The sequence below is a fragment of the Gobio gobio genome (assembly GCF_949357685.1).
Source record: "Gobio gobio genome assembly, chromosome: 3".
Lineage (NCBI taxonomy): Eukaryota > Metazoa > Chordata > Actinopteri > Cypriniformes > Gobionidae > Gobio > Gobio gobio.
In genome coordinates this window covers 39,958,816-39,971,132 of record NC_137099.1, presented here as the reverse complement: position 1 = coordinate 39,971,132, position 12,317 = coordinate 39,958,816, and the positions used below count along the sequence as shown (strand labels likewise).

General features: G+C 37.8%; 1 protein-coding gene across 1 annotated transcript in view; it reads right to left on the bottom strand.

Annotated features, from left to right (window-relative positions):
* Positions 1 to 5,793: 5,793 nt before the first annotated feature.
* The window catches only part of arhgap10 (Rho GTPase activating protein 10), a 111,450-nt gene continuing 104,926 nt past the window's right edge, over positions 5,794 to 12,317 (bottom strand). The window contains exons 21-23 of the mRNA XM_079812007.1: positions 11,295 to 11,399; positions 8,101 to 8,192; positions 5,794 to 6,958 (exon numbers count right to left, since the gene is read on the bottom strand). Coding sequence (XP_079668133.1) covers positions 6,870 to 6,958; positions 8,101 to 8,192; positions 11,295 to 11,399 — 286 coding nt within the window. The 3' untranslated portion in view covers positions 5,794 to 6,869. The remainder of the gene's footprint in view (positions 6,959 to 8,100; positions 8,193 to 11,294; positions 11,400 to 12,317) is intronic.

Here is a 12,317-nt window from a genome sequence, read left to right as displayed (position 1 = left end):
TGTCTTGTCATGTGAGCCTGTGCTCTTCTGTCTGTGTTCTGTGTAGCACACGGTTCATATTTACATCTTTCATGTTTTGTCTTATGTTGTGTAGCACGTGGTTGGTGTTCTTCACTGGCTGCGTGCTTTTATGTTGTCATGTTTTGTGTGAACATGCAGCTGATGAGTTCTCATTAGCTGCATGTTCATGTCACGTTTGGTGTGAGCACGTCTTGTCAAGTGTTTCTTTGAGCCATGTGCTCATGTCTATTGTCTAACCCCGCCCACCTTGTCCTGATTATTGGTTCATTTGCCCCACCTGTCTTCCCTCGTTACCCTCTTTTGTTTGTTCCCTATTTAATCTCCTTGTGTTTGCAGTCCAGTGCGGAATCGTCGTCAAATGTACCTCTTGTTTTCCAGCTCCTGTCAAGTCTAGCCTAGCCTAGGCAAGTCAGTTTTTCCCCTTCGGGGTAGTTTGTTTTGTCTTGTTTTATTTTATTATTATCATTAAAAGACTCATTTCATCTGCCCCATTTTATTATTTTTATTTACATTTTATCTGATCAGTATGCGGCCGTTTGCACGGTAAAATAAAATACATTTTGGCTGCTGTCTTTAGATTCCCTCATGCACAACTCGTATTCTTTCGGGTGTTTCATATGCAAATGTTTTAACAGCGGCTGTTGTTTAGGGTCTTTGCCACCACGAGACAAATGGGCATTGCAAACTGAACATGTAGCTTGACTTGAATCGCCTTCTTTTGACTTAAAGTAGCTACTGGCACGTTTTCTGTTCATGAGTTCCATTTTCACTTTCAACGGCGGCGTCATTACGTTCGACCAGCGGAGCACGCATAGTGCAAGCCTAGGGTTCGGTTCGGTGGAAAAAAATTCTGAGGTTCGGCAGAAACCGAACCCCGTCAAAACGCCCAATATTCAGCTGAATCTGAACCCGAATCCTGGATTCGGTGCATCCCAAATATACACAGGCTTATAATTAACGTGAATAGTGCATAATGTATAATTCATTCTAAAGTGAAGGTCATGGTAACCCATAGTAATGACTCAAGTATTACCAAATCCTCAAGAAGGAAGTACTAAATATTTGGAACATTATTCTGAAGTGAAAAACATGATACCTCTCTAGTAATGACTGCAATCATTGTAAGCTTTTGAGTTTTTTTTTAAGGTTTTGGATAGTAATGACTAGCGTGCTACTACATCCTTCAAAAGGAACTAATCATTATTTGGATCGGTATTCTAAAGTGAAAATCATGATAACTCTCTTGTAAATACTGAAGCCATTGCAAGCTTTTGAAGTTTTTGGATAGTAATTACTTCTGACAGATTAGTAACACTTGAGTCCTTACTATCCGAAACCTTACAAAAACCTCAAGAGCTTACAATGACGTCAGTCAATATTAGGGAGTTATCATGCTTTTCACTTTAGAATTAATTATGCATTATTAATGTTAATTATGTATATAGTAGTTCTTAGTAGTCCTCTGGGAGGTATGAAAAAATAGTTACTGATTAGCTAATAGTGAACTACCTCATTCAACTACCTCATTCATTACTTACAAAATCGTTATTCTGAGTTTCTTGTAAGTTAATAGTAGTTACTAGAATGTTAATAGTGCGTTATTAATTTGTTCCTGTGTAGTTATTCATTAATGACGGAACAGTATTCTAAAGTGTTACTGGGAATGGATAAAAAAAAACAAAAAAAAACCTGGATACAGTATGTGGCAAAGCCCAGTGGAAAACATAGAGAGAGAGAAAGAACACTAAAAGAGGAGAGTAAGTTTGAGTGACCAAATCATAATTCAAACCTCTGTGGCAGATTTCAGTTTTAGCAAATTATATTTCTCCTGGGGAATTGAGCATGAATGAGGGAGTAAGTGATTATGGTAATATGAGTAGGAAAACAGCAAGTCTCGTCTGTATTTACTGGTGCAGCAGTGACGGAAAAATCCTCGGAAAACAGCACAAGAGAGCGAGATCTTCTGACAAAGAACATAAGCATTAACAATGTAACACCTCAACGTCCCCAGAGAGAAAATTCGCCATTAACCTCGTTAGAAGCCTGATCTAAAAAATGTGCTTGTTTGCCAGACTGTGAGAGTAGACAGTATTACTTTTGCTCTTTTGCGCAAATCCGCAGCCCACTCCAAATCTCTCCCAGATTGCCAATAGCGCAAGCTGTGTAGTCCTGCCAGATAAACAGAATCTATTGGATCAGGCAGATTTCAGGGCTGTGGCTTCACACATGGCGGCTTCTGTGCCCCAGATTCTCTGCTCGCAGACACACAATCCTTTTCTGCTTTGTTTTTCAATGTCCCACCTTCTCTAGTCTCATTCATTCGACATACAAAAACATAACCGTTTGCCTATATTTCATGCATAGCTGCATCCAGGGCAGAAAACGAAGCATGAAGTGAGTATTTTTAAAAAGTACAAAGAAAGTGTAGTATCTTTTACTGTACAGTACAAAAAATGGAGGAGGGAGGAGATGCTGGCTGCAAAACGAATGCGCCGGAGGAAATTAAATGAAAACATTCAGAGTTTGGTGGATAATACCAAAGTACACAGCAGCTTCTACATCTGAGATCGGATGCAGTGCTCCATTGCGCCGTCTAACTCTCTATGGCAGAGAGACAAAGGAACAGGCAACATGGTGCAAATAGTGCTTTGGTCTTAACTCATGACCATGCACAACAAAATGGACAGATGGGGAACTTTGTGGTTAAACGGCATCCAAGGAAACAGAAGTAAAGGGGAGACACAGAACGACAAAAAAAAAAAAAAAAAAAAAGAAAGCCAGAGGGTGAAAAAGTGAGATGAAGCGAACAGGAATGGCGGGAGGGTGAGTTTGCCCATCTCATTAGCTCGGGCTCATCTGATTATGTAAGCACCCGGCTCTTCGACACGTCACCTATTTTTAGCCCACTCTCATGTCTCGTCCTATCATATGCTCTATTAGTTATTGGATGTCTGTGACTCCGCCATGTCATGATAATTATGTAATACGTGGTACTCAAACACACCCATTCAGGGACACACATCTCACAGCAGTCTGGAAGACATTTGTGCGCTAATGATTTGTACAGTGCACTGAAGTGTGACAACATGCACACACACACGGCAAAGTCCGGAGGTGCTTTGTAAGCTAATTAGACAGAGGCTGTGACTATACTTCACTCTACAAGAAATCAAAATTAACTTTTTTTGTTATTTTGTGTGATCCACTGCACATTATTTCAAAGACAAAAGTTGGTAATCTTTGTTCGTCCTTTGAAATGTCTTGTTTTTTTTGTATGATGAATGAGTTTTATATTTCTCAATAGCTACATTTACATAGCCTGACAAGCCAGACCCACATCAAGATGTTGGGTCTGGGAACACACCATTGGCAGGGCTCAATCCGAGGGGCGGGATAAACGGTAGTCTTTCAAATTAACTCTGCACGCAATAGGATAATGCTACAACCAACCAGAGCAACGAAGAAGGTGAAGGTGAAGAATGATTTCAGTGCCGTTCTTTGCTCAAATAAAAGCTTAACTCCAAGTCTTCCTGAGTTACGGCCAAAGCAGATTCGAAAGGCCGCTGTTCGCCAGCTTCGTTTCAATGTAGCACGCGGAACCGCCGCAACTCTGCCGTCATTATGTTAAGCCCGCCCACCGACTCTATACACGATGTGATCGGCCTGACTAGAGTTTGGTCAAGCCAACGGAGAGTTGCTAGACGCCCTGGCTGCAAATTACATTTGCTGTTGCTAGGGTGCGTCTAGATTTCTTGGCTAACATTTACATGCACCCAAAAAGTCTGTTTATAATCAGATTGATGGCTCAATCAGACTGAAAAACCTTTATGTACAGATTGAGCTCGTCGCTCGATCTGAATGAAATTTCAATCAGATTGAAAAGGTGGTGTAGACCTCAAAAAGTGGTTCTGAACAGGGCGAATGAGCTCTACTCATGCGCTGAACTTTTTTTTGGAATACTTTTAGGCTAATGTACACGCAAACAGATTTGTGAATCAGATTGCAAAGTTTAGGGTTGACATAACCAGATCTTTCAGAATGTGAAATCAGATTGGATACAATCCAAACAGATTTCTACACTATATATGCACCAAGACAGTGCTCTTCTATTGCTATGAATGGAAGAAATTGCAACATGCAATATGGCAGCTCTAGATTTGCAAGTTCTGCCTTCCAAATAAAAGAGCCAATTGCAAATTAGTAAATTCATTGATCACTAAAGCTGCCATTAGAAGCTCTGGTTCTCACAGAAACCAGAAACCCGTGCTTAGGATTGTAATGCACATTGGCGAAACCAACCTAAAACATACTTTTTTTTAACGCTATTTGAGCATAAGAAACCACATTTATTAAAGTTATTTGAATGTCAATGGGCTCCAAAGTTGTTTTGGACCAATGAATGGGCAACAAACACAAACATTCTTTAAAATATATTCTGATCTCCGCAGAAGAAACAAAGTAATACAGATTTGGAACAACATGAGGCTGTGTAAATTAACTAAACTTTTATCAATGAGGAATCTATATTATATTACAGAAGTAAAATGGGATGTGGATGCCATTTTATGTTGACAGGAGCAGGAACCTCGAAAATCCCTTTAAGTGCACTTGAACAAACTAGTTATGCTGCAGGAAATGTCCACATATCATGTGTATCATCATGAAAGGGAACAGGAAATAAACTAAACCAGATCCAGTAACTCCAATCACAGTGTGTGTGTGCTAACCACTGCACTGTGGCTCCAACAAAATAGTCTATTTTTATTTCAAATGGCTTGTTTTCAAGCACTCCATCCAGTGTATGGTAAGGACCTAGCCTGCAGTGTGCTACAGTTCAAGCCCAGTATATGAGGAGGCAGTCAAAATCTGCTAGGAAATGAGGATTTAATCCACTTAATGGGGGAGAGGTTCAATGTAAAAGCTTCAGGGCTAGAATTGTGTGGGAGAGAGAATAAGCCAGTATACTCTAAATGTAATAGACAACAGTTCATTTACATACAAAACAAAATCGAAATTGTCACAATTGGTGACAAGTGGCAGGATATTTATCTATGTATGTATGCATATATCTGTCTGTCTGTCTATCTATCTATCTAGTTTGAAGTCAATCACAAAGCGCTGAAGAATCTACCGCAGCACACAAGGAATTAAAAATCATCATTACCTACATTATGGAAAATGTCATTAAATGGGACACTAAAACCAAATGTGTTAACAAAAAATAACTAACCTTGACTGAAACGAAAGAGCTTCTTTTCCAGCAAATGCATCTGCAAGTTTTAATGGCATTTTGGTGCTTGTGTGAATGGTAGTAATACAGATAAATGATGGACAGACATTGCATGTGTGAACAGCAGATGTGGTACATTTACCTGAAAAGATATCCAGCTATTTTACTGCAATTTAACAGGTTTTATGTGTGAAAGTGGCTATTGTTTATCATTCATACGTGCAATATTCATATTAAACAAATCCAAACATTTATGAGAAGACAGTAATAGTTTTGAATTTATTCAAGCTTAAGTTTTTCAGCAGAAGCCTAAAAGAAGACAGTCTTTTAAACCTTGATGAGAGCACATCCACACAATTAAGTTAATTGACATTAAGAAATTACACACAAAGTTTATTTTTCCTTAAACAACAGCCATATCACAAATGTTGTGGTTTATTTCCCAGAAAGCACATCAGGGGGTCCACAGAGCCTGCAGCATATGGCTTACATTATTTATATACACTTAGTTTGGCATATAAATAGAAATAAAAACCAAGATATAAGAATAAAACACTTTATTTATTTAACATTGATCAACAAGAGAGTCACCGTCAGAAAAATTATATCCATGCCAAAACCTTTGCAGAGGTCATAAATCACTGTATTAAATAACCGCCGTTACAACCAATCACAAAAACGAACTCTTGGAACAAGGGGTCTTAGAAAATGAAAGTGGTCTCATTAAACATCAGTGAAGTCCTGCCACTTTTAAGTTCTTTGTGTGTGTGGTGTCTTTAAAACTTTTAACCACTTAAAAGATGGAAAGTGCTTTGCTTTTAAGTGTTTTTGAACAAAAATAATTCTATGTACACAGCACCGATGTAAGACTTGGCAATATTTAATTTGAAGTCAATGTATGGGTTATTTTTTTTATTTACCGGTCTCTGTACTTCAAAATAACAACATTAACCTATGTACAGAATATCAAAAAAAGGTTGCTCTGTTCAAGTTGTTGAACAGCGTCACACATGCCATGCATACATTTAAGGCACTTCGATGCGAACGCATATACACTAATCGCATATCAATTTCAATAATCAATCATTTTGTCTAGCAAGCGCTCAAGTGTTCCAAGAAGCCAAACTGTTTATTTCAAAGTGAAAATGGTCACTGGGCAGTCATAACTTGACACATTTCCTCATATTTACTACTATACATCATACACCAACAAATGCAACTTGATAATATTAAATAGAAAAGATATTCAAGGTATCTTTGAGTATTGAGTAAACTAATGCTGAACAACTCAAACTAATTTTCTAAAATCATGAGACATGCATTTTAAAAGAAGAGAACACAAACGGTCACAATGATGTACGAATCCCAGGCAAAACTATATTTACATTTCCAAACTTTAAAAGTGCAGTCTCTTTATATGTATATAGCACTTCTTAGCTTATACTTGAACTTAATTCCTGTGCTAGCAACAGCTGTGTTTTTGGATACAGTATATATACTCTCTCAATGTCTTTAGTGTGAAGAAGGATGGATGAGCGACAAGCAGTGCTATTGTGAAAGAGCCGCCGAGACCATGGATACCATGTATAGAGAAGTCAGAGGGTTTTTCTTTTCGAAGTTACAGTATCTCCACATAGTTTTCAGGGATGAGTCCTCGCTTTCCCTCTAGCACACCCTCCAGCCATCCGGGCTCCCTGGAGAGTGTCACTGCAGAGTAAAACCCACGGACACACAGGTAAAAGTCTTACTGCGGCTCTTCTGTCACATTGCATGTAAGACAAGTAAGAATTCCTCATCGGATGGAAGACATTTCTTATGTGGATGGTTAGGCATGGCTGATGAATGTCAATTAGATCACAATGGGTACGAGTTTGGAAAGTTTACATAAAAAAATAAATAAATAACAATATTAAGAGATATAGCCAGGCCCTGACAAAGTCTGCTGACTTTTTCAGCATTTACAGTGCTAATTTGAGGAGGGGGGTGGGGTTGATTAAAAAAAGGGAAAATGTGGTACACACAGTTGAAAGAATTATTATTTAATTATTAGCCAAAGTGTTTAGTAAACAAACACAGAAGTGGTGGGAGAAAGACAGCAATATGGTAAAAAACACAAAAATGATTTACAAATGAACATGCGGATGCTGTGCTATCAAAATTACATTTACAATAACAAATTATGCAAATTGACTATATGCAGAAAAATAGACAGAATTTAAAATTCTATCTGATATTTTCATTCATATAAGAAATGTCTAGCAAAATATATTAACTTTTTTTTGTCTTTCTTGGCTTTAATGTTTTATGCCCATATTTTGACTATTTTTGTAAATTTTTTGCATGTCAGCATCAACACAGCATTTTTGTGTAACGCATGTCAGCATTAACCAGGGTGACTGTAATGCATTCGCTGGTTTAAAAAATTGAGCAATATTATTATTATGATTTTTTTTTTTTTACAATCATGTTTTTCATAAATGAAAAAAGTTACTTCCGCAATCTGTCACCCTAAAATTTCACTTTGTTCACTAGTTATAATCAAGATTTTGAGCCAAATCAGTGGATGTTAAATTCACCAAGACTGCTGAAAGGCTTCGCTGAAGATGTTGAGATAATGGCTTCAGAAAACAAGAGCTCTGATAGTTATTAAGGCCCTTATTTCCATTTGCTAGCTCTGTCTCGTTCTTTGTGGATTTATTTTAGGGGATGCTACACCCCTGCCCCACTTCCCTCCTTCCGCCTATGCTGATACAAGATCAGATTTTTTTTTGTGCTGGTAGGACCCGCCAAATCCAATATGTCTGCGGATTCGGGTGAGTGCCTGTGGCAGTGATAACGTTAACACTTACCGTCATGGAAGATTGCGCCAACCTGGAAAGAGAGTTCAGAATCGTGTTCAGCCTCACAGGGGTACACAGCCTTGGCTTTCATGAGGGTGACACTGAAAAATGGAGGCAATCAGTTAGTGGACCTCTCGCTTTTCGGAAGGGTGGGGATTAGGACACGACTTTCCAACTAGCTGTAAAGTGGACTCAGCTAAAGTTATCAGTGAAAGCAGTCTGTGTGATTAACGTCTGTCTGTAAAAATCCCTGAGCTGAGTTTTGAAGAAGTAGAGAAGTAAGATAGTCAACAAAGAGTAGATATGATTCAAATAGAGAAAAAATCTCAAGCAAGTGTTGGCAGCATCCAGGCATATCCTGCCATTTATTGCTCAAAAAATAAAACTCCTCTGGAGTGGATTTGGAGCATGTTCTCAAAGCACAGAACCGTTTCCACACCTTTTAATGCATTTCAATGGCTTTTCCATGACTTGTCCAAACATTCATACTTACTGCATACATATTTCCATAATCTTACAAAAAAATACAACTTATAATAGTAATAAAGCAATTTTAGTCAATTAAATAACGTCCAATGGATTTAAAGACATCCAAACCATTTGACTTATGGTTGGGCGACAAAGTGATAACGATAATTATCACAATATAATTTTCCTCAATGAGATAAACATAAGATATCAAGAGTTTTGATAAATGTTTATGCGTCAGAAGTGGAACGAAACGTATTTATAACCCTTTAACTCATACCTTGGGTCTTTAGTGACCCGGGACATCATTCACTACCCTCCTCCTCATAATTTTTTTAAAAGTTAGACATCAGCCATCTTAGTATTCCTCAATCAATTCATTATAAACAATATAACAAGAAAAAAAAAATGATTGCCTGTTTTCCAATTAAAAATTGTATAGGGTCACTAATGACGCGAGGTGTGTAACAATGTAAGTATATATTTTTTCTGCACAACAATAATTGAATCTTTGATGACTGAATAAATGCAATTTACCTTTATTCCACAAGGAATAAAAGGAATATCTGATACAAAATGATGAGGTGACATTTCACTCATAGTTAACACAGGAAGAAAACGAATAGGAAGTATCATCAGCAAAATTTGAAATGGCTCAGTGATTTACTGCAGAGCAAGTGCTAAACACAATCAAATATTAGTGTCACTGTCACTTGATGGTGGATCTGGTGAAGAAGCTGTCAGCGATCAAAATATTGATTTTGAAGATGATGGAAATTATAGTTTTGAGAATATGTCTGAGATGGCAAATATGAGCCAGAAGCTGGATGTCCTGGGAAATGAGCTCTGATGAGGACAGTGATGATGACATTAAACATCTGCTCAAAATTAACCCTTCAAAGCTCGAAAAGGTAACAAAATATGCTTTATTATATACCGCGCCACATGGACCATTTATCCGCTCGGCTCAAAGTCTAAAGAGCAGCGCAGCATGAGTTTACTAGAGCAGATGCGTTTACTCGCTGATCGCCTCAGTCACGCGACCACTAAACATCAGTGTGAGATCTAGTGAGAAGAGCTTGAATTCAGCGAAGAACACAAATGTCTCTGTGATTTAAACTAGTTTAAAACCAGACGAAACAGTGCTGATAAACAATAGAAACACTGTGCGCAATGATACAGGCTCTTCAATCTACAAATGGCCATCATTTACCATGGATTTACTGCAGTAACACTAACTGCACCATGGTATTGTGGCAGAAATAGACAGAAATTACAGTATTTTTTGTGATTAAGCTATAACAGTTGTGCATTTATACTAAATGTATTTAGGCTACTGGTTTTCATACAAATACCACAGAAACCGTAGTTACATTTTACCATGATATTGAGGTGCTACATGCATGGTTTTAACTGTGGTTATCAAGACTTGCATTTCTAAGAGACAAAATGTAATATTATTGCAGCCTGCACAGCAAATTGTACTGAAAATATGTCATCAAAGTCAGGCAGCACAAACCTCATGATTTGAAACAATATCACTCGTTAGCACATGCAGAAACTGAGAATTACATTTTTCTATTAAGATATTTTTTTTTTTAAGGAAAAATGTGAAATGTTTGTCATGTTCTGACAATAAACTCGAAAGAAATAAAGATTTGACATCACAATAAAGACATAGCGTGATAATTATCGATATCGACTGATATGAACATTTTTATTGGCTTTTTTTAACATTACGGGTTTTTTTTTGGCCATATCGCCCAGCCCTACAATGACTTAATGAATTGAGATTTTATTACATTTATTATTTTAATAAATAATACTGCGGTTACTGAAGATATAGCAACGATGTACTCTAGACTCTCTTCACTAGTACCTAACTTAATTCGACACTTGACAGTCTGCTGAATGTTTTATATATTGCCTCCAAACAACAACTTGCCCTTAAGTTAATACACCAGGCAGACACCCAGAATCCAGAAAGTTACTGCAGGAGTTCTAATGAAAGTGTGCTCTTTACAACAGCAACATAACAAAGACGTCATTCCTGAAGGTCAGTCGTTTTTTTCCAAACAGCTTTTTAACAGATTAAAAGACTTTAAATTGAATGAGTCTGATCACCTGCCACCGGGCATCATTAATTTTATAGGTTGGAAAGTTAATCCATCTTTGTGTCTGGATCAGAACCATAGATCATTGCAATGGCCCCTGCTTGGAAAGTGTGAGACTGAGTGAAAGTATGTGTGTGTGTGTACAGGTGTAGAGTCAGAAATAGAGCTGAGAAAGCAGAGATGAGAGAGAGAGAGAGAGAGAGAGAGAGAGAGAGAGAGAGAGAGAGAGAGAGAGAGAGAGAGAGAGAGAGAGAGAGAGAGAGAGAGAGAGAGAGAGAGAGAGAGAGAGAGACAGTTGTGTTGGCATGTAGGAGGAAAGGAAAAGTTGGCGAGTGTGTGAGTCGGAGGCTAAACAATGACAGATGAAGACTTTGCAAGTGAGTGAATGCATGTGTGATTGAGTTAATAGCCTGAGGCTGAGAGCTTAAGTGAGACTTGGAGTGCGAGTGAAAGAATCAATGAGACAGTAAGAGAGTGTGTGCGATAAAGGTTGAGCCAAAACCTGGCCAACTTGACACTTAAATCAACAGATTGAAACAAATTAATTACATTCTATGAGAATGGAGGTGTGGATGAGTGTATAATACATGTTCTTCAGCAACAAATGTGTCTACATCTTACCTTTCCTCTGGTTTATTCTTTTCCATTCCTACTGATCCAGGTTTCACTGGTATAAGAGAGGCAGGGGAGGCATTATTCATCCATGAAGCTGTGGCAGTGCATATCCTGTGAAAAAAAATGCAAAAAAAATGTATACTGTACCGCCTTCCTAAAGTAAAAGACACGTATTCTAGAAATACTGTCAAGCAGAAAAACATATTGACCCAAATTAGGACTGATAGAATTTTGATAAAATCCCCAAATTGCATACATGTTAAAAAAAACTCCCTCAGTTCCTAGCCTTATCGGTCTAGAAAATCGCAACTTTTCATTTTCCGTCGGTCTTAGTACACAATGTACCTATACACATCACAACATGTAAATAGGAAAATGTTTTGTATTACATTATTTTGTATTGGCGTTATTTTGTCACTTATTGAGAGCCATTTACCTCCAGTCTTTGTGCTAGGCTAGCGGTGGGTGCGTCAGACAGTTATGGCACGCACGGAGATGAGAATGGTATGTATGGACTTATCTAACTCTGGGGGATACGGTGAATAACCTAAAGTCCCCAAAAGTCGGCGTGTTCCTTTAAGCGTCTAAGCTACTTTTTGAACTACTAAAAAGACATCAAAACATATAAACACAACAGAGGCAAATAAAAAAGGGGTTTAAAAACACACAAATTCTGCTGCATATATTCCCCACACCCAAACCCCTTCATCATTATTCTTAGAGAAGCTGTGCAGCTCACACACAGTCTCACAATCTCAGAGAGGGAGAGAGAAATGAAGGTTATGGGGAAAACTGCCCAACGTCCCTAAGAATCTGAAGGATTTAGAAAATGCAAATACTGCAAATGAGCACTTTAAATCAGCAATATCTGACAGCAGGATCAGGCACTGCACGAGATGCACTGCAAATGTCAACATGAAATATTGACTACACTAAAAAACTAAACAAAAAAAACAACATTCCATAGTAAGAATTTGCATCTATTTGAGTTTAAATAATTTAATAATTTAAATAAAATAATTAATTTAA